Source organism: Panulirus ornatus, chromosome 56 (assembly GCF_036320965.1).
Source record: "Panulirus ornatus isolate Po-2019 chromosome 56, ASM3632096v1, whole genome shotgun sequence".
Taxonomy (NCBI): domain Eukaryota; kingdom Metazoa; phylum Arthropoda; class Malacostraca; order Decapoda; family Palinuridae; genus Panulirus; species Panulirus ornatus.
Genome location: NC_092279.1, coordinates 7,090,044 through 7,116,220, shown reverse-complemented (window position 1 = coordinate 7,116,220; position 26,177 = coordinate 7,090,044). Strand labels below are relative to the sequence as shown.

Here is a 26,177-nt window from a genome sequence, read left to right as displayed (position 1 = left end):
AAGGCCAAGAGTGTTAAAGGTTTACTGCAACACGCCTGAAAATGTGGACGAATTGAAAAAAATAAAAGAAGACATTTTTCTCTGCATTCACAAGGGTTCATTCACGACATTTCGTATCTCAGTGTACAGTGTATTTGTCTTATAACCAGACTATATAAACCAGAATGGAAAACATCTAAAATATTTCTTTGTAATTTCCATTAACTAATAAAAACATATGTCAAAAACTCGTCCATTTCCACCAACACACTTGCATATAAACAAACACTTTTTTGGGATCTATGTAAGTGGTTTCCTATACATGGTCTTAACCTCTTCTTTATAAAACCATTCTATAAGATCTGCCGGGAGAAACTCTCTAACCAAAGGTTTATGTACAACCTCAACCCCCTTCATCCATCACACACACACACACACACACACACACACACACACACACACACACAGCAGATTATCTCACGCTAAAGTCTCGAAATATAAGACACACCAACATATATCCAATGAAGATCCTCCATAGCCACTGACAGACATTCATGTGGGTCGACAGACAAGCGTGGAGAGTCGATCATGACAATAAATTAATGTAAAACTTGTGTGATGGAAACGACGAAGACAATATGAATCCTGCTTACGTGTTTTTTCATTACAAATATCAAAAACACCTGACCAGATCTCATAATGTACCAACATAACAGAAGTATGAATGTATGGCGCGTCTATAACATATAACATTCTCTCGTATATGTTTCCATTTTATGACTACAAAGTAGGTAGACATCACATGTTGTTATCTCACAACTTACAACAGAAATCATAAACAATATTTTCTTAGCTATAATATTTTCTTTTCTCTTTTCACAATCGTCTTCTTTAAGCAGTCAAGACCGACTTCAACTCTCACTATCTTTCGCTGGTAAGGATTTCCAGTTAGTTTTGATGTGGACATTTCATTTTCTGTCGGTTTTATGAGTCTTTTACCTCGAACTGAATTATTCTTACTCTTTTCAGGATCCCAATTCCAGCTTCAGTTACTTAAAACACACTTGAGATTCTCAGGCCATGTCCTCCTCTTTTTTCATTCTTTTCACCGTTTCGACCAATGACACATCCTCGTCTTCATACATGATCGAATAATTTCCCCAAAAACTTCTATTCCAAGATCTGTACATCGCATATAATAGTTGTTATTCAATTCCTCCAGCACACACCTGGCGGAGGAGGCAGTGAGGTTCAAGACTTAAACATCTGTGGCATCATACGTCATGACCTTTAACATCTGTGGCATCATGTGTCATGACCTGTTAATCTACAGCATCATGTGTCATGACCTTTAACATCTGTAGCATCATGTGTCACGACCTTTAACATCTGTGGCATCATGTGTCATGACCTGTTAATCTGTAGCATCATGTGTCATGACCTGTTAATCTACAGCATCATGTGTCATGACCTGTTAATCTGTAGCATCATGTGTCATGACCTGTTAATCTGTAGCATCATACGTCATGACCTTTAACATCTGTGGCATCATGTGTCATGACCTGTTAATCTACAGCATCATGTGTCATGACCTGTTAATCTGTAGCATCATGTGTCATGACCTGTTAATCTGTAGCATCATGTGTCATGACCTTTGACATATGTACCATCATGTGTCATGACCTTTGACATCTGTAGTATCATGTGTCATGACCTTCCTCAGAGCTCCGTGCCCTCTAGATGCTGGGACACTACCAGAGGATGTGACGCAGTAGCCTCATCCCAAATTCAGCCAACAGTCCTTCACTCCTGTTTACCCTCACATATGGCCCCCCAACTCCCTCTGTAAAAGCGTTCCACCTCTTCCATCAGCTTCCCTGTTCCCCCTCCCAAACACACATCGTCGGCATATTCCATAATAATCACTTCCTGTCAACACTAAATATGTTTTTTCCCAGCGCTCGTAAGTGCTCTGTACACTTCAATTTGCCTACCTGGCATTTTCCCTAACTCACGTCCCTATGTTACACACGTGAGCCAAAGAGCCAAGTCCTCCCAAAATTTCAGCCCTCCCATTATTTAATTTTTTTGGACATAAGGATTCTTTTCCACTCTTCCAATTATCGCTTCGTTACCGAATACACTTCGCGAGCTAAATTCCTTTATAGTTTTCACTCTCGTCCCTTTACTTCCTCAACGCGGGGGGGAAGAAATGACTGGTTGGAACACAGGAAACTTACTCCCTAGCCCCATATTCTACGTGGGCACTATCTCTCTCAACGTCTCTCTAGCCATGTTATCTACACCAGTCATATATTGGTGCCTTAGATTCCATTTCTGTCGCCTATTTTCTTTCGTTCTCAACCGGTCCGAAGCACACAGCACTGATGCACTAGGCTCCCTGAATCTCCTACACTTAAAACCAGAGGGTCTTTGATCCTGTTTCCCAACAGAAAATTGATGATAAAGCTAGACATACAAGCTGGCATTAGAAAGGGGAGGGCTAAGTAAATGGATTGGCAGCAGCTAACTGTAAGGACACAGGACACGTGAGTTTTCTCAAACGAGACGAGGGTGACAAGAATGATCCCTCTGGGATCAGTGGCCCGTGGCTGTTGCGTTAATGATCTGTGTACACAACTCGCCAAAAACGAAGGCGGAATCATGACTGGGTATGTTTTTCTACGTGTGAATCGAAACTATGAGAGGAGGGTGAGGGAACAGACGGCACACACAATACGATAAACAAACGTACAGAAAGTGGCAGAAGTGGAGGTCATACTGGCTGATCATAATCAGTCGAGGGAAATACACATTCATAAAGATGAAAGACGGTTTAAAAATGCTGGCCTACGAATACCACTTACGGAAAATGAATGATACAACGAATACCACGTAAGGGAAATGAATGATACAACGAATACCACTTACGGAAAATGAATGATACAACGAATACCACGTAAGGAAAATGAATGATACAACGAATACCACGTAAGGGAAATGAATGATACAACGAATACCACGTAAGGGAAATGAATGATACAAGCTTCATACTCACAGAGGGTCTCTGGGAGTTGACATGGAGGATAAACCTGCCAACAGAAGATCGTGTGAGATGGACCGCGAGGGAGGCAAAGTGAATCTTAGTTAACGTCAACAATGCAGGGTCGGGTGCGTGAACCAGCGACACAAGAAGATCTACACAACTTGCATTCAACCCGCAGCAGAATACGTCGCAAGGGCCTGATCCCTCTCTAACTCACACACAACTGCTGGAAGGGGCCCAAAGGAATGTGTCAAGAATGGCGACAGATGAGAGTGGAATGAGCTAGAGAGAGAGGAGGAGGAGGAGATGGGAAGGAAGCCCTCGATTTGCCCACGTTGGATGGAAGAATGATAAGGGGGACACACGGGAACCACGTATAAATTTGCAGGAAGCCGTGGCGACGTCAACAGAAAACAATTCTCTCGAGGCGAGAGCCGAGTTCGGAAGAGGCAGGAATTATGAGGAGCTAGGCAAGACGGATGTGTGGAGGAATGTGAGGAATCGTTTCTCCATCACCAGCCTTGGGCAAGCGTGGGCCAAGATATACAAAGAGGTGAATGCAACCCACTCTAAAAAAAAAAAAATATACAAGAAAAATTCTTGTAGTAAGAGTGCAAGGAAAGGAAAACGGGGCGTCCTCAGTGCTTAATCTCCTTACATGCTGAGTTGGGTAATGAAAACGCGTGTAATAACATCTCTGGAGATATTCCTTTCATATCCTACACAAAGTCTGTGACTGACAGGGTGGGTCGTCTGTCTTCCACCGTCAATCGTCTTCTGTTTCCCCTACCAAACATTCTTACTCATCCATCTTCACGTTACTCACATACACCCATACCGAAATTCACTGACTCAGCTTCGTCTCAAAGTCTCCACTACCTCCCTCACCCCCTCTTTTTCTTTCTTATCTTTATTTCCTTTCTTCTTTGATACCTAGATCTCTTCCGTTTTCTTTTATGATGTCAAAAAGCCTCAAAAAGACTTTTCACTCGAGTGTAACCCAAGACCACGAGTAAGACACGTCTTTATAAGACCCGCGAAGTGTGTTAGTGCCACAGAGATGAATGTCATACACACACACAACCCAAATCAACTTTTCATTCCCCCGCTCCACCTCGCATGTACCTCGCTTGAGTGTAAGTTGTCATTTTGTAATACAAGTTGCCCCTCACTAGAACAGCAGGGACGAAAATCACGTACATTTGTCCATATTACTTTGTTATGCGATTCGTGCGTCCGTGAGAATTAGAAATGATGTGACGCAGGCATCTTTGGTAAGCTCTGTACGCATTATGTGACGCAAAGTATTCACAGAAGCCTCTGTACCCACCATGTGACGCAAGCATCCATGGTAAGCTCTGTACGCATTATGTGACGCAAAGTATTCACAGAAGCCTCTGTACCCATCATGTGACGCAAGCATCCATGGTCAACTCTACTCCCGCACTCAATGTGACGCGAGCACCCATCTTCCAAGAACCACTTTCCAGCTATCTAATCTAAGCTTCCAGAATACAACACCTACGTCAGTGGGCGAGAGAAGAGAGAGAGAGAGAGAGAGAGAGAGAGAGAGAGAGAGAGAGAGAGAGAGAGAGAGAGAGAGACTCCCTCACTCCCTCCCTATAGTCGAAAAGCCGGAGGAGGTTCCTGTACCTCCATTACCCAATCCTTCATTCACTAATAACTTGTCCATCATTGGTGACAGTTCGTGCAGGAACCTGCATGGATGGCAAATATATGTTTGCACTCTGACGACCTCATCCTCCCATCCTGTGCGGAACTTCAACTGTTTTTAAAGAGTTATTTCTTTAGAGAGAAACGGTCATCAGCCAGAATGTTTGACTTCTACCAACATCACACAGGAGTAATTTGATGAACGTGAGACGCAGCGCAAGTGAGACGCGATGGATCTGAGGTAAGTGGACTGTATACACACCCTTTCCCCCCTCCCAAAAAAAAAAAAGGTTTTCCTTCAAGACTCTAAACCATCAGAGAAAATGGAATAAGAAAAAAAATGGATGTTAGGGATGGACGCGTTCCAAAATCTTCCGACAGGGTTGTTACAACATGAGAGATCACTGTGTTTTTTCTTTTACAATCGCTGGGATTATTTCCATCAAAATGGCCTCACTCTCCAATCTAAGCACCTGGTGACCTCGTAAAACACAGCCTTCATCATAGGCTTGGACTTTTTACCCGATTTTCTATGAGTCTGAGGTCGTACTGATGTGTTCAAGGGTCGTAACTTCACAACGTCGTGCTCAAGGGTCGTACCGTCGTGCTGAAGGGTCGCACCGTCGTGCTAAAAGGTCGTATAGTCGTGCTCAAGGGTCATACCGTCGCGCTCAAGAGTTCAAAATTCTTCAGCAAAATCGTAAATAAAAAAAAGGAATGAACCCACACTACATTAGTTAACAGTAAACCGCCATGCCTTAATTTCCATTCCTATGTTCTCCCATTTTCTTCACCTTCCTCGTCCCCTTTCCTTTCTATTCCCATGAAATCTCCAATTCTTTTCCGCCCTAATTTAGTGCATTCCATTCCACCATCCCTCCATTCAACCATTACCCTCTCGCTTATTCCTTCCATTATTCCTTTTTTTTTTCATTTCTCTTCCTCTGTCCCCATCATTCTCCATTTAGATCTGGCAAAGCTTCCTTCTCCACCCTATTTTCTCTTTCCCCTTTCCTAGTCTTATTATTTACATTCTCTCATATCCTTGTTTCTCCATTCCTTTATCTCTCCCTCTACCCCATCCCCCCCTTACTATTTTCACCACACTCCCAGTCCCTCTCTTCTCACATCCCTCCCCTAGATCCCTCCACTTCCCCATTCCCTTCCCTCCCTCACCTCCTCCATCCCCCACAGAACCCCACCCCTATTTTCCCAATTTCCTTTCCTCCTTCACATGTCCTCTTATAATTCCTCTTTACAGTCCATCCCTTCACGGCGGGTAAATGTGGTTACGAAGGGGGCGTGCAAACAGAATCCTTAATTCAGGAGAGAGAGAGAGAGAGAGAGAGAGAGAGAGAGAGAGAGAGAGAGAGAGAGAGAGAGAGAGAGAGAGAGAGAGAGACACTCCAAACTACAGTCCTATTCTCAAAGCTACGGGAAGCGGGTGCAATCAGACAGACGAAACATAGTCTTCTACGTCTACATCCGGTTTTAGATATCTAATATGTCGAGACAACGTGTAATAGACACTAATGGAACATCTTCCACTAAATCTTTAGTACAATCAAAATGATTTCAGACGGTTCGACCCTTGAGCACGACGGTACGATCCTTGAGCACGAGGCTACATAAAACTTTTTAGCACAACCCGCATAAAGTAAAGGATAAACTTCTTAAAACAACGTAAATATGATAATAAATGGAATAACAACACTCTTGACATGAAACATGTACAGTACACAGTAACTGCTTTCGCCAGAGAATGTGAAAGGAATTCACATGTGTTAAACCCCGTAATTCCCACAGAATTTCATTGATGAATTTGCCTTCAATAATGCCTCTCCTTTGAGCCCCTAAAGTCTGATTTTCTTTCGTCTTTAAACTTACACGAAAACAAAGACTATACCTTCCCCCTCCCCCCCCAAAAAATATATATTCTTGGCTGATTGGAGTATGGAACAAGAAGCCAAGCATGGTTTTTAGGTCGATCAACCAGGAAAAAAAAATAATGGATAGGAATGGCATGCAACTGGGGATGTTAGAGAGAGAGAGAGAGAGAGAGAGAGAGAGAGAGAGTCACGGAGGCAAAACAATACACATCTCCTCCCTAGTGTAGGAGAGAGAGAGAGAGAGAGAGAGAGAGAGAGAGAGAGAGAGAGAGAGACGGAGGCAGAGCAATACACACCTCCTCGCTCGTGGAGAAAGGCATAATTCAAGAGGGGGGAAAGATCTCATGGATGAGACTTAATGAGTAAGTCATGAGTGGTGTTGGTGAGTTACATACATCATGCCGGCAGTGTGAGGGAGGGAGGGTGGGGGCCCCTGCTGCTGAAGAACGTGTTCACATTGTGAGCAGATGTGTTCCTCCTCTCCTTTGAGAGGTGGATCAGTGTTCCAATACCACGTGAACAGGATCAGATCATCTTAAAAGAAGAGATAAAGCACATATATCCTGATCCATACATCTATAACCTGATCTCTGCGGATCGTACCGTCGTGCTCAAGGATCGTACTGTCGTGCCCAAGGATCGTACCGTCGTGCTCAAGGGTCGAACTGTCGTGCTCAAGGATCGTACCGTCGTGCTCAAGGGTCGAACTGTCGTGCTCAAGGGTCGTACCGTTGTGCTCAAGGATCGTACTGTCGTGCTCAAGGATCGTACCGTCGTGCTCAAGGATCGTACCGTCGTGCTCAAGGGTCGTACCGTTGTGCTCAAGGATCGTACCGTCGTGCTCAAGGATCGTACCGTCGTGCTCAAGGATCGTACCGTCGTGCTCAAGGATCGTACCGTCGTGCTCAAGGGTCGTATCATCGTGCTCAATGGTCGTACCGTCGTACTCAAGGATCGTACTGTCGTGCTCAAGGATCGCATCGTCGTGCTCAAGGATCGTATCGTAGTGCTCAAGGATCGTTTCATCGTACTCAACGATCGTACCATCGTGGTCAACAAACTACATAATAACCTTAAATGTTGATCGTCAGGAACTTAATTTCAACTCAGTACACAGCCATTCTCAGCACATCTGAATGAATCCCATATCATCTCTCTTTTTCTCTATACTCTTCCCTAATTATATATTCACCTTTCGCAACACCTGGCGATCTTTAACCTTCAGCCCCTAGCTAGCAAAACAAACTTTGTTTTCTCCTACACACAGGCCTTCATCCCAAGCACAAAACATGAAAAAGATGGGTCAGTCGAAACCCCTACCCACAACCATATGCAGATATTTCCCATATCTCTCCCTTAATTTGCACGACTTTCTCCCCACTATATGGATAATTGACCTCAAACACCAGTGTGAAGTATGTCAAGTTCCCGACGAGAGAGAGAGAGAGAGAGAGAGAGAGGGGGGGGATTTCAAATTCAATTTCAATTAATTCTGCAAACAAGAGGATTTATTGCTGCACAGTTCTGATTGCTTCTCTGGTCCTCCAACTGGACTCAAAATACGGTAGCATTTTGAAGGCAAAATGCTTTCGTTCATTTTCTATCCATATCAATCGACCGAAGCATTCTACAGACGCCACACTCGACAGCAGAGAGTCGACGAAAATTTCACAAAAGCTATTTGGGCAGACACCCGACTGTACGTTTCTATACAAAGTTGATCGCAACGATGGTATATGAAAACAAACCCACACGTGTTCATTCAGAGAGTATACATCCCATACACGCCAAATTTACCCTATACTTTGATCCCCCAACGACGCGAAAATATTTCAAAGCGTAACCCAGATATAATGGATCTGGCACATAAACATCTGTCATGGCCGACTCTTGCGTCTATATAAACTATATACACTGACATTGACTTCAACACTGACTTCTTCCCAAGTGCTGGCTCAAGTGTTAGGGGAGTAAAGAAGTTACCTTTACTTAATTGGGTCACTTCGAAGTGCCCTTTTCCTCAAGTTCTTCGAATTCTGATTCTCTCAGAAAATATGTGTTCCCTCGTTACTTCCCCCCCACCACCAACCCCACCCCTTAGTGTCTCGTTACGGGAGAATGAACAGCTGGGTGTATTTTGGACAGGTTGTCGCAATATATATATATATATATATATATATATATATATATATATATATATATATATATATATATATATGGCGTTAATAACATAGCCTTATCTAGGGCATTCAGTCGCCCAAGCGCTGTCTCAACTAACATATAACAAATAGGTATTTGGATGCATTTTTTCCCTCGTCCATATATACACATTATGAACCACACAACACGGTGACCTTAATCCTCTCGTACAAACCCAACCATTCCATCTTGTTTCCCCCCCCCCCCCCCCTGTCTTAATATTGCCATTAACACGGTGGTGGTCGGTGGGTCTCTGATGGTCCTGTAATTCATTGGACACATCGTAACGCAGCTTACGGCCCATTAGACCCAGCGTTAACAACCCCTCAGCTCGACCTAAAAGTCAGGGTAGACTCGCTAAGGCCAACGTCGGATCCCTGAACATTTTTTTTTTTTTGTGTGTGTGTGTGTGTGTGTGTGTGTGCCCTCACTATACATTTCCCAAAGAGCATTTGGACATCATCAACCAACTCCTCTTCTTTTTTTTTTAACTCTCTCTCTCTCTCTCTCTCTCTCTCTCTCTCTCTCTCTCTCTCTCTCTCTCTCTCTCTCTCTCTCTCTCTCCCACGATCTTCCCTGGGAGTCGGACGCTCCTCTTTGGGATACGTTCTGCAGGGAGAAGCTCAGGTTCTCTTAACCCAAACACTCCCGAAAGGTTGTGCGAAAAAAAAAAAAAATACTTGAACAATATAACCAGAAGAATTATAACCCAGTTCAATTATGCCTTAAAAAGTCAATCGTTACCGAGTTAAGGAAACCGGTAGTTTACAAGAGAATACCTTACGGTTAATATAGTTTACACGAAAGGACACAACGAGACTACGAGAGTTTACACGACCGGGGCCGATAAACTATAGAGTTTACACTAACAAGAAGAAGAAGAAAGAGATGATTTAACCTGAGCACACTCCGGCCTCTACTTTAAGCTTAACCAAATATGTGCAAGTTATTACAGCTTCAAGCCGGAAGCTTACACCTCACTAATCCTAAAACATTAAATTCAACCCGGTTAAACAAATGCCCAGTAAACATGAAGAATTTAAACCAAGAGGTTTGATAGCCACAGCTATACATGTATGAGGTTAAGGGAATTGTAAGCTTAAACCAAGAGGTTTGATAGCCACAGCTATACATGTATGAGGTTAAGGGAATTGTAAGCTTAAATCAAGAGGTTTGCTTTGATAGCTAAAGCTACACACAGGAGATGCCAGAGGTTCTGTAAGTTTAAACTTGAGGTTTGCCAGCCAAGCCACACTCAAGGGGGTTTCAGAGGACCTTAAGTTTGTACCAAAAGGTTTGCCGGCCACAGCCACACGTGGAAGTTCAAAGGACTGTAAGCTTAAAGTGATTCTATGCGTCCAGATATTAATACCTCAACAAACATTGCTACGACATCAAATCAACTCTGCCAGACCGCATCTCCAACTGGAGTGTACGCAGCTAAGAGGGCCTTAATGTATCAGATCCCCACAACACCAAGAGGAAGGCACGTACCTACACATTCCTTTTACAACCTGTATCACGTCCCTCCCTCAATTAAGCGTAATGGACAAGATCCACACACACCCAACACACACACACACACACACGCAAGTTCTGTTAGTTTGCGTCCGTATCCTGTGGAAGTTTTCTAGGTTTTTTTTGAGAGAGTATCGAAGCTCTTGTCACTTATACTGATGTAGGAGAAGTGAGGATCAATCCCAAGCGATCTGAATGTCAAGGGCAACTGCCTGTAAGCTCTTGGGTCAACAACCCGTGTCTCAATCCTGTCTCCCTCATCAAAATTTCTCTCAGTTATACATAAGTCATCACTCCTCTCAGCCACATGTAGCTTACTCCCACATCAATACTTCCTTCCCTTTTGTCTACTCTCCATCAATCCTCGTGCCAGTTCATTATTCAACAATAGAGTCTCCATCAATCTTTCATTCATGAACTCCTGCTACCTCCCATTCCCCATGCCTTATCAATGCTTCCCCTCATCTTTCATTATCAATTCCTCTACCTCCCCATACAACCCATGCCTCATCAATACCTCCCTCATATGTTCCTCACACATCAAAGAGCCACGACTCCCCGCTCTCCTCCACCTCATTAAAACGCCGCTCCACTACCTTCCCAAACCATCCCCTTAACAACGTAGCCTCCCAAAGTCTTTGTTCTCCTCTGCTAACACACTGCTCACCTGTTACTCTTCTCAAGGCTCTTCAAGAAGCCGAGGGCGTCCAGGGCAGACTCCACTCGCCTCACCACTTGGATCTGGAAGGACGCCCTAGCCGGCCTGATGGACTGGAAGATCTCTTGAAGGCGGAGGAGACCTGGAGAATAAGAAGAGAAGAACCATTAAGAACGGCTCCTCCTCAGCGGCGCAAACACAACGTATGACCAAGAGCCATTAGCTGAAGAAGCAACGCATGGGAAGTCAGTCACAGCAAGAATGGTGGAAAGTCAATTCTGTCTTAGTTAAAACAAAGAGTAATACCTGTGGAAGGGAAAAAGAGTGGGAGGTGAGGAAGTGTAGTGGGTAGATGGTTTAGGAGGAGGAGGTAGCTGGAGTGACAGCAGTAATGCTAGCGGTCAACGATCAACGCCCAACCCTTCCCCCAGTACAAAGTGGTAATCGGGGATCATTATTTCTAACTTACAGTGCAACATTTAACGTCACAAGTCTCTTAAGCACGACGGTACGACCCTTGAGCACGACTGGGTGACCCGTGGCGGTCATGGTATGACCTTTCAGCTGATTAAAAGGAACCAGGTCAAAGACCACAGGCTATTATAATCAAAGGTTGTGCCTTCGTATCCAAGGAGAAGACGAATCTTGGGATTAAAATCGTTTTGCCTATATTTTGATGAAACTCTATTATTAGTCTCTCTCTCTCTCTCTCTCTCTCTCTCTCTCTCTCTCTCTCTCTCTCTCTCTCTCTCTCTCTCTCTCTCTCTAAGGCTGAAACATTCAACAGCTGCCCTGGGAGTCAGTATAACAAAGAAAGCTTGGAGTCGTTTTGACGTCAGAGCGAGCAGTCGACCATTTCGACTACACAGCTGGGCTCTGGTTACTAATGGCTGGTGGGTTGTTACATATCTGCTGTGTCGACATCAGCTAACAATAGCGTTTAGGCTCAAAAAGTCTTTCACCGAAAAAAAAAGAAAAATAGAACAACTTCTTTATGAATCACTTCGTGTACTCTCTGACTCCCCCGTCGTAAAACCCAGAGTTTGTGTGTTTGTGTTGGGCTCCCAGATAGGATTAAATGTTCGTGAAGGAAGAGAAACTTTCATAGCGATGTTGGGTTAAGCTCAGACTTTCAAATTTCGAAGTTTAGATCGTCCATCGATGTGCTGCGTCTGCTCAACGTTGACTTCTTAAAGAGTCCTGAGATGAATCCAAACCTTGAAGTGATAAAGTCGAAGTTGATATAAATTCACTGGTATCATTTTGCCAGCGAGCACGACGGGGCAACACCGTGGATAAGTGGGCCAAGACGTGCGTCTGAACCCTTCACAGCGAGGTCAAAAGGCCAAATCATATCATACCAAAGGGTCGTACCGTCCTTCAAAATTGTCGTACCATCAAGCACGAGACGTATTCTATTCTCTATGCATCTCGGAACACGACCAACGCGACCCGCTTCCTGTGTGGTGTGGCCATGGGCCGCGTCAGGTTTCATATGGGATGCACTGACCTCATGAATGAATATTAAATCTCATCTATGGCGACAGCTTCTAGCTCTACCTCATGTCCAATCCACCTCATGAGATGGTGACGCAGGTCCAAAATACCTACACCCAGAATACCAAGTCCACCTACCAGTTATAATGGACGGGCTCCAACAGTCCAATGCTCTATCGACCAAGCCATCGATGCAACTCAGACACACATCTAACTCGAAATCATTCATAAGGATCTGGTCCAACCCAGTGGCGAGGTCAGGTTAGGAAACAGGGAAGACGAAGTCAGGTTAAGTTAGGCTGATGGGTTTAGTTTGGGTGAGATGCTATTTCGGTACGCAGCTGTGTGTTCAAAACATACTCTGTCTTCCAATACGCAGCTGTGTGTTCAAAACATACTCTGTCTTCCAAGGATTCAGCTATTTCAAAACACCAACCAGACATCATCATCTACGTGAACGTTTCCCTAAAGACAAAGGTACGACCCTGAGGTGTTATGGCCTAGCCTTTGACCTGCCCTTTAGGGGTCAGGTCAAATGATAAGTCACCATACCTATGGAGTGTCGCACTCAAGGATCGTAATGTCCCCAGGATACATATACCATCTATTTCTTTCTTTTTTGTATCTATGTACCAGGTGTTACTGGACTCCCCTATGACCTACGTAACAGAGGAGTAAAGATTCACCTCTGGCAATGTCACATCAGCGGGAGCACAGTCTAAGAACCTCCCACTCCAAAGGAGTACATCCTCTCCAAGCTACTGGAAGTAGCGCAGGCATGGTGCTAGAAAGCGCTCCTGGAAAACGAGTCCTGGAACATCTCCAGGCCACTTTCCAAGAAAAAGGTGTCGTAGAACAATTATGAATAGAATTTCGACCTACCGTTCCTTAAAATACTCACAGTTCAAATGTGTTTGTGAGATAATTAAATTTCTGTCCTCCAGTTATATATACCAGCAAGACAACGCCTTAGCAACCAACACCTGATTGTCATCACTTAAGAACCGTAACACAAAGAACTTCTGGTTGAGGAGAGAAAAAAAGAGTGAGGCACTTTGTCTTCAGAGGACGAAGAACACGAGAAAGTCGGGGGGAAAAAAGTGATTTTCTTCTTCCTACACAAAGAAGTTTCTACGTTCGGTATTTACAAGCGGACTTCCAGCACAAGAATCTGTGTTTTGCATTAATCGTTGCTCGTTATTACTGCGTAGTCTGCCGCCATCTTTATCTCTTACGTCTCACGACCTGAATCACTTCTCTGGACGCGATATTGGACATCATTATCAAGAAGTTTATCGTAGTTTTATCCATGCCCTTCCTCACACACACACACACACACACACACACACACACACACACACACAACACCCACACACACACACACACACACACGTCTTCGTGGTGAAGTGGTCCCTATCCACCAATCTAACGTACATGCTAAGGTTCGAGTTCCGAGAAGAGCAAGCCGGCCACAGCCAACCCTAACTGTTCTTCACCTCTGCCGAGCTTCATCACAGAGAGTTCAGTCTCGTCGAACTTTTCACACTCAAAGGGAATCCACGTTTCCCTGCTACAGATAGTAGCGCAGCCTTGCGATGGAGGAACCTCCGAAAATAATAAGTCCTGGGTAACACAAGGAATGTTTGTTTTGAAACATGTTTACGGGTAATATCAAGAGCACAAGTGGACGTATCTTTAATACCATAACAAGACTTTTCACAAAACAAAAAACAGATACAAAAAATTCTCAAACGTGAGCATAACTGGAGAGAAAGAAGTCTTACATCCACACCCAAGGGAATCCATACACAAATGTATCACATTACAAGAACGCTGTGGGTGTGGGGGAGGAGGAGGAGGAGGAGGAGGTTTAACTTTCGCCAGGGAAAGATTAAGGAGAGTTTTGGCAAGAGGAGGAGCAGCAGCAGGAGGAGGAGGGAGGAGGAGGAGGTGGCATCCACACACTACGATGAAACTACGTACCAAGACGTAGGGTGCGACTGTGAAGGGAGTGGGAGGGGATTTTTTCCTACATGACTCCTCCCGCTCATGTGCGACGGAGGAGGTGGGTTTGGCGATGGTAGGGAAGGAAATAAAAGCATCCGTTGACGTTCTGTATTAAGCCACTCCATTATAGATATAACCCGATCTGGTTTGTACCACGAGAGAGGACGATCAAAGAAAAAAAAATAGAAATACATTGTCGATTTCAAGAACACAGACGCTGATGATCCGGAAGAATATATATTTCTGGATAGGCCAAACACAAAAGCCAGGGGGAAAGGTACGAGAGGAGATTCTGATGCGGAGAGAGAGAGAGAGAGAGAGAGAGAGAGAGAGAGAGAGAGAGAGAGAGAGAGAGAGAGAGAGAGAGAGACAGAGAGACAGAGAGTGTGTGTTATGAAAGACTGTAGATGTGTGGAATAGTTATTTGCTCTGGTAATGGCCGTCGTAAACACGAAGAGGAAAGGATTATACATTACGAGGAAATATTTATGAATACAGAGTAAGTGTATGATGAAAAGAGGGACAGGATGAGGAGGAAGGGGGGAACACACACGCATATGCATCATGGAGATCCTCTCCCTTATGGAGGGCCATAAGCTACACAAGCCTTAGCACTCTCTTCCCCCCATCCACTACAACCTGGTCCCAAAACAATGGAAACAGGTATTGTAAAGGAGTCATTACATCACCCGACCATTAGGCTTGTGTGAATAGAGGGGGAGGGGGGGGATGATTAGGCTATTACTTCGTGTAGTGACGATAATTACAACACCTCACACTCCGGGGATCGGATCAAACACAACACAGGATCAAACAACGGATCAGGTAGTTTAAGGTGATGTTAAACTCCGCTGTTGCACAGGGCCTTTAGCCTGTGTTGGTTCACAACACACTGGCCTGATAGCAGACTTGGGGTGTGTGTGGTGTGGGGTGTGACGTGTGACTCTCTCGAGAATCTGTGGGGGTGATTAAAATATAAGGAAACTATGAGGGTGTGGGGTGACTGAGGATCTGGGGTGATGAAGATATAAGGAAATTAGGAGGATTGCTGGAGGAATGAGGACGCAGGACGCTTGGCGAACACATCCAGCATGTGTGGTGCAAAAAGACAGGCTCACATACTGTATATACAAGACTCAAAAGGTCGGCAGTGAGAGCCAAGTGCCTGGAGGGAGATTGGGAGATGAGGGGACGAGTGTGGGCGGGTGTGCTGCTCTGAAATGAACTTCTTGATGAGTTTGTGCAGCGTACCAGCTACTGATACGGTACGACCCTTGAGCACGACGGTACGACCCTTGAGCACGACGGCGCGACCCTTGAACACGACCGTACGACCCTAGAACACGACGGTGCGACCCTTGAACACGACGGTACGACCCTTGAGCACGACGGTGCGACCCTTGAACACGACGGTACAACCCTTGAGCACGACGGTGCGACCCTTGAGCACGACGGTACGACCCTTGAACAAGGCGGTACGACCCTTGAGCACGACGGTACGACCCTTGAACACGACGGTGCGACCCTTGAGCACGACGGTGCGACCCTTGAACACGACGGCGCGACCCTTGAACACGACGGTACGACCCTCGAACACGACAGTACGACCCTTGAGGACGACGGTACGACCCTTGAACAAGGCGGTACGACCCTTGAGCACGACGGTACGACCCTTGAACACGACGGTGCGACCCTTGGGCACGACGGTACGACCCTTGAGAACGAGGCCTGAGATCGGACCGACATACCCAAGGGCTCGTGACGTCGTGTTCATAACGAACCTTACGATCATGCACGTGTAGTTCATCCGGGACTCTGGGATGCGTCTGGCAGGCCCGACTGCGCAAATGGGGGGGGGGGGGGTTCCTGCGCCAGTGACACGGGTAAAAGTTCAGCGAGTTAAAGGGGTCACGAGGGAGGGAGAGGCGTTCGTACCATGGGTTCCAGCTCGAGCGGGAGTTAATGAGCTGGGAAATGATAGCTCTCTGATACAGAGACACAGAAGAAACAGACTTGGAAATCAATGCGCCTCTGTGTGTGTGTGTGTGTGTGTGTGTGTGTGTGTGTGTGTGTGTGTGTGTGTTAAATAACAATAAATTATGGTTTATTAGACTCGGCTGATAATAATACAGTTGAAGTATTACAGATATTACAGAACTGGGAGGTTATGAGGATTACAAGTGAACCAATCATACAAGAGCTTTAGGTTAAGTTAGGTTAGGTTAAGTTAGGTTAGGTTAAGTTAGGTTAGGTTAGGTAAGTTAGGTTAAGTTAGGTTAGGTTAGGTTAAGTTAGGTAAGTTAAGTTAGGTTAGGTTAGGTTAAGTTAGGTAAGTTAGGTTAGGTTAGGTTAGGTTAAGTTAGATTAGGTTAGGTTAGGTTAGGTAAGTTAAGTTAGGTTAAGGTAGGTTAGGTTAGCTTAGGTTAGGGTTGGCTGGATATTTCCACGTCTTGGATAAGCATATGGCTGAGTTATGTCTGAATAGAGAGGGCGGCAGATATACAGGGATGTTTACAGAGTAAACAGTATGGTTTATTATACATTATGCCCTTGGATGAACATTACGTGATGAACAGGTACAGTAATACAGTTGTGTGTGTGTGTGTGTGTGTGTGTGTGTGTGTGTGTGTGTGTGTGTGTGTGTGTGTGTGTGCGTGTGTGTGTACGTACACATATAGGAGTATAGACATGGTATATATACATATAGGAGTACAGACATGGTATATATACATATACAAAGTTAAGAGAAGGGACAACACGAGTGTAGAAACTCTATCCAAATAACATAAACACACACACACACACACACACACACACACAAGCAGATGCTCCGTGTATGATCTGTGGACATCTCGTCCAGCAACATACGTGTCAGAGCCCCGCTCCTCCATCACACCGTCACTTCTCAATCCCTCACACTCACCACACACAAACTACCGAGACGGCGTCTCTTAACAGTGACGCCAGGTGGTGGGGGCCATCTGGCGCCGTCTTATAGGGCAAGACAAGCAGATGGTCTTCGAACCTTACTACGGTAAACGTCTTAACCCCGACCCATTAGCGAGGGTACGTCGAGAGCAAACGAACAAAGGCCTTGTTGCCATTCTCTCTCTCTCTCTCTCTCTCTCTCTCTCTCTCTCTCTCTCTCTCTCTCTCTCTCTCTCTCCAGCCTTTTACGTACAACTCGCCGAAGAACTTGACCCTAATCGATATTAGGTAAGATAACGGGTTTTTAATGAATTCCATTGACGTTAAGCAAGGTTTGAATTAATCGAATTACATCAGTCTGCTGGCCTTATGTAGCTTTTCGATTATACACTACGATTAAGCATTCATCCACTAGGTTTTGGCGAGTGAAGAGAAAAACGTAAACACTCCATTCAATCGTCAGTTAATCATTGCTAATGATGCCTTCTCCCCCCCCCCCACCAAATCATCGTTAGGGGGGGGAGGGGTTAGAAATTGGGCCATTAGGCTGTTCTCGGTCGATAACTGGCTCACGGCGATCTGTGACACGTTAGGTACCTCTCGAACAGGAGGGCAAGACGAGTGTATAGGAAACGGTTCGACAGTTTTTACATTCCCGGCGAAGGGATTGGGGGGAGGGGGGGGTCAAGTGAATGCCTCATTTTCCGCTCGTTGGCTACGCCCTTTATCCCCCTCGTTCCCCCCAGGTCAATTCATGGGTCATAATGGCCCCTTAACTAACGTTCATGTGACATTCTCTTGAAATTTGTTCCCTCCGTAATGGTCACCAAAACCACACTTTATCCACGTGTTGAAAGACATGGGAATAATCTAAGAAATATTTCCAACAATCGATCATCATCTATCGCCTATGATCGATCTATCTCCTATAATCGATCTATATCTGTCTCCTATAATCGATCTATATCTATCTCCTATAATCGATCTATATCTATCTCCTATAATCGATGTATATCTATCTCCTATAATCGATCTATATCTATCCCCTACAATCGATCTATATCTATCTCCTATAATCGATCTATGTCTATCTCCTATAATCGATCTATGTCTATCTCCTACAATCGATCTACATCTATCTCCTATAATCGTTCTATATCTATCCCCTATAATCGTTCTATAGTTATCATTATCTTCAACATCAAAAAGTCTTTGGATCTCATCTTGTCCACATCTGACCTCAAGAATTCCTTAGTGGGGAAAAAATGTAAATATTCTGACATTTAATTGCACAGGTTTTCCATCAATTACCTTTAACCCCTTCCTCAATTACATGGAGAAGGGCGGAATGCATACGGACACGTCTCTTTACTACGAATTAATTTCGCTGAACTGGGGGGCTCTCAACGCAAACCCAACATACTCGTAAAAAATATATACAAAGACATGGAAGCCACAATGCCTATTGTGGTTAGACTGGCTACCCCAACCAAATTTTGTATGTAGTTTCAACGTAAAATAAATGATACTTCCAAAGTAATAAACATCATCATATTCCAAAGTAATAAACATCATCATATTCCAAAGTAATAAACATCATCATATTCCAAAGTAATAAACATCAATATATTCCAAAGTAATAAACATACATCATGCATCACTTGCTGTACTATGATGAACAAGGCACCCCGTTCACTTCAAGCATGACCCAAAGTTGTTATCAACATGGCTTTCTTTAATCACTGATCAAACATCTAACTCAAGAAATACCAATTCTTGTTCTAATTGTTCTGTGCCTTTAGTCAAATGTCATTTCATCAAAGTCAGTCCCTTAGTGAAAAAAAAGGAACTAGTTTTGTTAATGTTATAAAAAAAGTTAAGAAGTTAACAGTACATAACTATTGATAACAAGACAAACAGCTAATAACCAAAAACGTAGTGCAGTCGATCCCGTAACTAGTCCTGTTAATTGTTAACAAATTAACGTTAAAGTTAACCAAATAAACCCATTCCTAACTGGACAAGGAACTAGTTTAAAAAAAAAATTGGGAAGTTCTTACGTAGTTTATCCCAACATCATCAAATTCAAACTTAACTTAATCCCCAAATAATACTACTAGTTTATCCTCATATCATCAAATTTAACCTTGATTAACCTAATCCCCAATCCTACAGACAACAATACTAATGAGCTGTGATACAAAACCACTACCTGGGATAATTTGTTAATCCGGCACGTCGGCAAAACCCTTAACAGTTCAAAGCCACTTGAACTAATCAGGACCAATTCCAATCATTACATCTGCTTCAGTAAACACATCACTGGTCCCAGTAGTACTATGTATGAAATAATGATGATTAATGAAAATCATAAAGTATGTGATACTATTGACAAATATCTAAGTAATGATAATAATAATAATAATAATAATAATAATAATAATAATAATAATAATAATAAAAATGATAATAATATCAATAATAATGACAATAACAATAATAATAATAATAATAATAATAAGAATAAGAAGAAGAAGAAGAAAAACAATAATAATAATAATAAGAATAATAAGAAGAATAAGAAGAAGAAGAAGAAAAACAATAATAATAATAATAAACAATAATAAACGATAAATTTTCTATTCATTATGATTTCAATTCGTCCTTATAGTTGGAGATTCCAATCTATGTCAGCTTATACCCAATCATCTCTGATTACCAATCACACTCACAATAAAAATACTCCTCCAATCCCACAGTCACTATTATACTAATCGCCCTATGCTTTAACCCTTAATTGTAAGTATACTTCTAACAACCCTAACGCCAGTTATCATAGTCATTCCAATTGATGATAACAGTTATCATAACACACCGGTTATCATATACAACCCTTACTGATTTAACGCAATGAAATCATCACGAACGTAAATTCTCAATTTCATTAACCTAATCCATGAAATCACAGACCTAATCCAAATATTCCCATTCTTAATCACCACGACTTACATCCGGCAGGCACCAGAGAACCAGCATCTCCTCCCGCCTTTTCACGAACTCTTTGAAATACACTCTTCCCTTCCCGGGTTTGCCAACACGCCGGAGATCGCCACCAACTCCCAAAGAAGACTTTCCCGGGGCAAGACTTAATTAAGTCCTTTATGTTAATGAAACCCAAGTTTTCGGGCCTCTTGGAACTTTTGGGCTTGATGTGTATCGATTTGTTCTGGCCTCGCAGCGATTGGACGTCCAAGGACGGTGGAGATGAAGAGAGATGGTCAGAGAATTTGGACTTTTGGGGACGAGACACATGGCCTTAGTTCGTCCCGCTTCACTTCCTCGTCACAAAGAGGATGTCCAACTCTGACCATTAGTAATTGGATAAAAAGACACCAGGGGATGGGCTAAACAAAAGCGAATCGTATTTTTCTTCATAAGATTTTGTCCGAGTGAGATGTATATACATCTGTCTATGTACATGTCAGCGTGCGGAGGCTCCAGGAACCAGTGCGTGTGATTAGGAGACATACACGAGTAGATAATAATGTTCGCGTGGATAGTTCCAGTTTTGATTTGCGCATCGGTGTAGCACAGACGAATTGGTAAGATGAAGCACGATACAAAATCAGTGAAAATATCAAAGTTTTAAAGAGTTTGTACAGAGAAGAAAAATCGATCAATAAATCATTTAAAGATGTAAGTTGATATATTCATTACATGGCTTATATTTACTTTCCTTCTTCCACTGCATTATCAGAGCTACTGACATTTATTTCATACAACAGCTGCTGCATTTATCGAGACACGGACAAAATTTGCGACGGAAGACAAAAAAAAATTCAGTTTCATAAAAAAAAAAAAAAAATTGCCGTGAATCATAACGGGAAACATTTTTTCTCCCGTTAGCGTTTTGTTCCACCAATCATCGTTGCTTATATACCAAAATCCGGCATGAAAACGCTCATCATCTGTCCTTTTTAAAGACTGTATGATCTATATTTATCGGTAACAAAGTTTACGGCAGAAATTATTCGCGTTACGCATGCGCTGACTGAGCTACGGAGCATCAACCTCGCAATTTGCAGTAAACGTTAAAAATTAATATCAATAATTATCAACCATGGGAGCTTCACGCCAACGCTGCTGGCCATTCTCAACGCGAATATATACTCGCGCGAAGTTTTCCCGCGAAGTGTTGTCAATGTCAGAGAAGTGTGTGTGTATGTGACCAATCCGCGTTGGTAACATTGTCATACATGGCGAGGTTCGGTAAGCAAAGGTTTTACACAGGACATGTTGGCTCAACTCAACATGTCAGAGGTTATCTGGTCGATTCAGTTACTCAAAAATATCATTATCAGTCAATTACTTCTAATTACCTCACCACTCGTCCCACACTTTATTACCTGTATGTCTATCTAACTTTGACCACCCTAACATCTGTATGTGTTTCATGTCTTGCTATACTTATCTAATATCTGTATGTTGATCTACTTTTACCACACTAACATCTGTATGTGGTTTATACACTACCACACTTATCTAACATCTGTATGTGGTTTATACACTACCACACTTATCTAACATCTGTATTACCTACTTCTGCCAAACTATCATTTGTATATCAATGTGCTCTCACTACAGTAATCTATTTACCAATGACCATCTCTACTCTTTACATCAAAATAAAAGACCAGCTTATTGCTTAATACACATCATCATCAATTAATTTTAATCAAATACATACTTCTAAACAAAGAATTCAGAGTTTCAAGCTAAAACCACCTTAAGTGAAGAGCAATGCAGACATATGTATACATATATATATATATATATATATATATATATATATATATATATATATATATATATATATATACATATATATATATATATATATATATATATATATCATCCCTGGGGATAGGGGATTAAGAATACTTCCCACGTGTTCCCTGCGTGTCGTAGAAGGCGACTAAAAGGGGAGGGAGCGGGGGGTTGGAAATCCTCCCCTCTCGTTCTTTTTTTAATTTTCCAAAAGAGGGAACAGAGGGGGCCAGGTGAGGATATTCCAAAAAAGGCCCAGTCCTATGTTCTTAACGCTACCTCGCTAACGCGGGAAATGGCGAATAGTTTAAAAAAAAAGATATATATATATATATATATATATATATATATATATATATATATATATATATATATATATATATATATATATATACTGTACCCAGCTATCTCATATGTATAGAAGAGCATCACATACGACAGTCTCCCTCTGGGGTCACATATCAGTTCACATATTCAGCAGCAGATTTCATGAGTATGAACATTACAGGGAGAACAGTTTTAATAACTATTACGCAGTATAGAAATGGCGCTATTGTCGAATTTTTAACGCCTACCAAAAGCCAACCCGTTTTCGAAAATTACCCAACATATATAATACTGTGCGAGTACTTATCTTAATATTACCAAATGTAACAGTGTAGTCCAGAACATCTGTTGTATACGAAATGACTGTTTCCAATGCGCATGCGTACGCTCCTCCTCCTCCTCCTCTTCTTCGTACTACTTGCTCTAACCCGTATATTTCCCTTGTGTGTGTGTGTTTATATTTCACTGTTTAAGATTTTCGATAATCGCAATATGCAAAAGTAATTCATAATGTCATTTCCATGGAAAAGGCATCATTCATTCCTTTTTCATTCGTATACTTTCAACATTTTGCAAACTAACAAACAAATACCATTACTGTTCTATTACCTGATTTTGCTCATATTTGAGAATATAATCAGTCCTGGATATGTCAAGTGTGTACATATTGGACAAATGAAATTCACCTTCTAGATGACAACTGCATTAACATTGCTTCAAAATCTATAAACTTTCTTAAGGAAAATAGCTTATAGCCTCCCTTGCGAAGACCAATTATCACACATGGCAAGAATATTGAAAATATACAGTTTCTCTATGTATGAATATACATATGTAGGTTATAAACATATGTAGGTGTTTGTATATGTGAATCAAATTATGTTCATCGAGGGATGGAGTGTGTGTTCGGAAGGCCTGTGTGGTGTTAAGTGGAGTAAACAGGGTTGTATGTGGCTCCTGCATAGCCTTATTTGCATATTATACTGTGTGATTACGATTTGTGTGTTACGGGTAGAGAGTTTTGCAGTCGTGTTGCCCCGTCTCTTAACTTTGTGTATGTGTAACATGTCTTTACACACACACACACACACATACACACAGTCACACCAGCCTCAGCCAGGTACTCATTTATCGACCAGCTCCGAAAAGAGGATGAACACCTGGGTTGGGTGTGGACCAACCTGCCGCGCCCAGGATTCGAACCCATGATGGCCCAATCCCGGACGGACCCGTAGTGACTCATGGTCAGTAACAGACAATATATCTTGCCCACTCCTTACCTTACTCACCCCATCATCTTGCCCACTCCTTACCTTACCCCATCATCTTGCCCACTCCTTACCCTACTCACCCCATCATCTTGCCCACACCTTACCTTACCCCATCATCTTGCCCACTCCTTTACCTTACTCACCCCACCATTTTGCCCACCCCTCTCCCTCATCCACTCTAACTGCCCTTCCTACGACCGCTTGAAGCCCCCAGCGGCGGTTTGGGAAATTAACTCGCCAGCCTCTTTCCATCCTATCACAGACAAGTGCAGCCATTCTACCTACAACACACCCTTCGCTCCCTAAGCTCTTCTTCGACTACTGGTTCGCTGACCAGGTCCTCTATCTATTTCCTCCTCTCCTCCTCCCTTCTATCTAGCTTTTTTTTCCAATCTTCCCTATCCTTATCTTCGCCTCTTCACTTCCTATTCCATTAATTCTCAACTAGAATCAGTTCTTCCTTCTATCCTTTCTTCCTTTCCTTTTCCTCTCTCCATCTTTCCCTTCATTTCCATCCCCTCCTCCCCCTCACTATTCAGCCCCTTCATCTCCCTCCCTCCGCTTATCTCCCTCATACCCCTTCCCCCATGTTCCTCCCATCCTATCTATTCTGCTCCCAGTAATCACTCACCCTCTCCCACTCTCCATCTTTTTTCTCTCTCTCTTCTTCTCCGTCTCCCCACCTGTCAAATGCAGCCTCACCCTCCTCCGTGCCTGCTGCTTAAGATGAAGCTCTGAATGCTAAACGAATCCAGAGGATTCGCCATTCATCATAGGATGGGAAGGGATCAAGACGCTTACAATGCCGTCAAAATGAATGCAAATTCTTCGTGCACGTTAAGCTGGATGAAAGAAGTGGTGAATACGGTGAACGACATACCTAAACATGGTTAATGACCCGGCGAAAGAAAAACAAATAAAAAACGACGAGAGAGAAGGCATCAGCGATAAGATAGATAAAGAGATAAACGAGAGATATCAAACGAAATGATAATGACCTTGAAACACGTACGTACTGTCAACGATTAACGAAAGCGGTCGGCCGGTACGATTAACGAGGGAAATAATATCAACGACACAAGATCCAGGTCTGGATGTTACGTCAGTAGATGGTTAACTACAGAACTTCACTGAACGATAGACAGGAAGGACCAGGGACACACGCCGATTCCATAATGATCACCAAAAGTGCCTCAGTGGAAGAACTCATAACTACACCTACACACACACACATCTCTACTGGACGTAGGAGTTCTGCAACTCTTTCCAGTTGACACCGATCTTCCAGAGGTGTTCCACAGGGTTTCTTGAGCACTTCACATCTTCTGGACGAGGCAAGGAGCTAGTTTAATCATGATCAACCCACCCTAACTCCACAGTAATAAACTCGGCAGTGATAATGACATTCCACAAGCCTATGGATTACTGAAGAAGAAGAAGGGGAAGAAGAAGACGAAGAAGAAGAAGAAAAGAAGAAGAAGAAGAAGAAAGAAGAAGAAAAAGAAGAAGAAGAAAAGAGGAAGAAGAAAAAGAAGAAGAAAAGGAGGAAGAAGAAAAAGAAGAAGAAGAAATGGAGGAAGAAGAAAAAGAAGAAGAAGAAGAAAGGAGGAGGAAGAAGAAGAAGAAGAAGAAAAGGAGGAGGAAGAAGAAGAAGAAGAAAAGGAGGAGGAAGAAGAAGAAGAAGAAAAGGAAGAAGAAGAAGAAGAAGAAGAAGAAGAAGAAGAAGAAGAAGAAGAAGAAGAAGAAGAAGAAAAGGAAGAAGAAGAAGAAGAGGAAGAAGAAGAAGAAGAAGAAGAAGAAGAAGAAGAAGAAGAAACAGAAGAAAAGGAAGAAGAAGAAGAAGAGGAAGAAGAAGAAGAAGAAGAGGAAGAAGAAGAAGAAGAAGAAAAGGAAGAAGTAGTAGTTGTTCCTTTTACTGTAGCTCAGCTTTCCTCACCTCTCACTAGATGGAGTGTTCAACCTCACTAAAGTGGAACAAAGGCAGTTTTTGTTCATTTATCCCACGATGATTCAGCAAGGCGTTTTGTTCTCGTCGAAGAACTTTTTAATCCAAAGGAGCCCATCATCCCCCTGCTAATGATTGTAGCGCAGGCTCTGAGCAGCAAGAACCCCATAAAAGAGGTTCTAAGGATACAGACTCAATTAATCATATACAACGTAATTGCTTGCCATTTCCTGCATTAACCAGGTAGCGCCGGGAACAGATGAAAAAATGCCACGATCATGGGCTGGCAACGACCCTCTAGGTGTCATGAATCATCCACGTAAACCTGAGCCCCCTAACCACAACCAGGTCCAAATGACCTTTCTCTGTTTCTCTCTCACCAAATTAATGAGAGCAAGTCACCCCCTGTATA

The 26,177-nt window shown here is 42.9% G+C and overlaps 1 protein-coding gene across 1 annotated transcript in view; it reads right to left on the bottom strand.

Annotated features, from left to right (window-relative positions):
- Nucleotides 1-26,177, bottom strand: part of LOC139765856 (glutamate receptor 1-like) — a 1,264,866-nt gene that overhangs the window by 416,808 nt on the left and 821,881 nt on the right. The window contains 1 exon segment of the mRNA XM_071693701.1: nucleotides 10,973-11,105. Coding sequence (XP_071549802.1) covers nucleotides 10,973-11,105 — 133 coding nt within the window.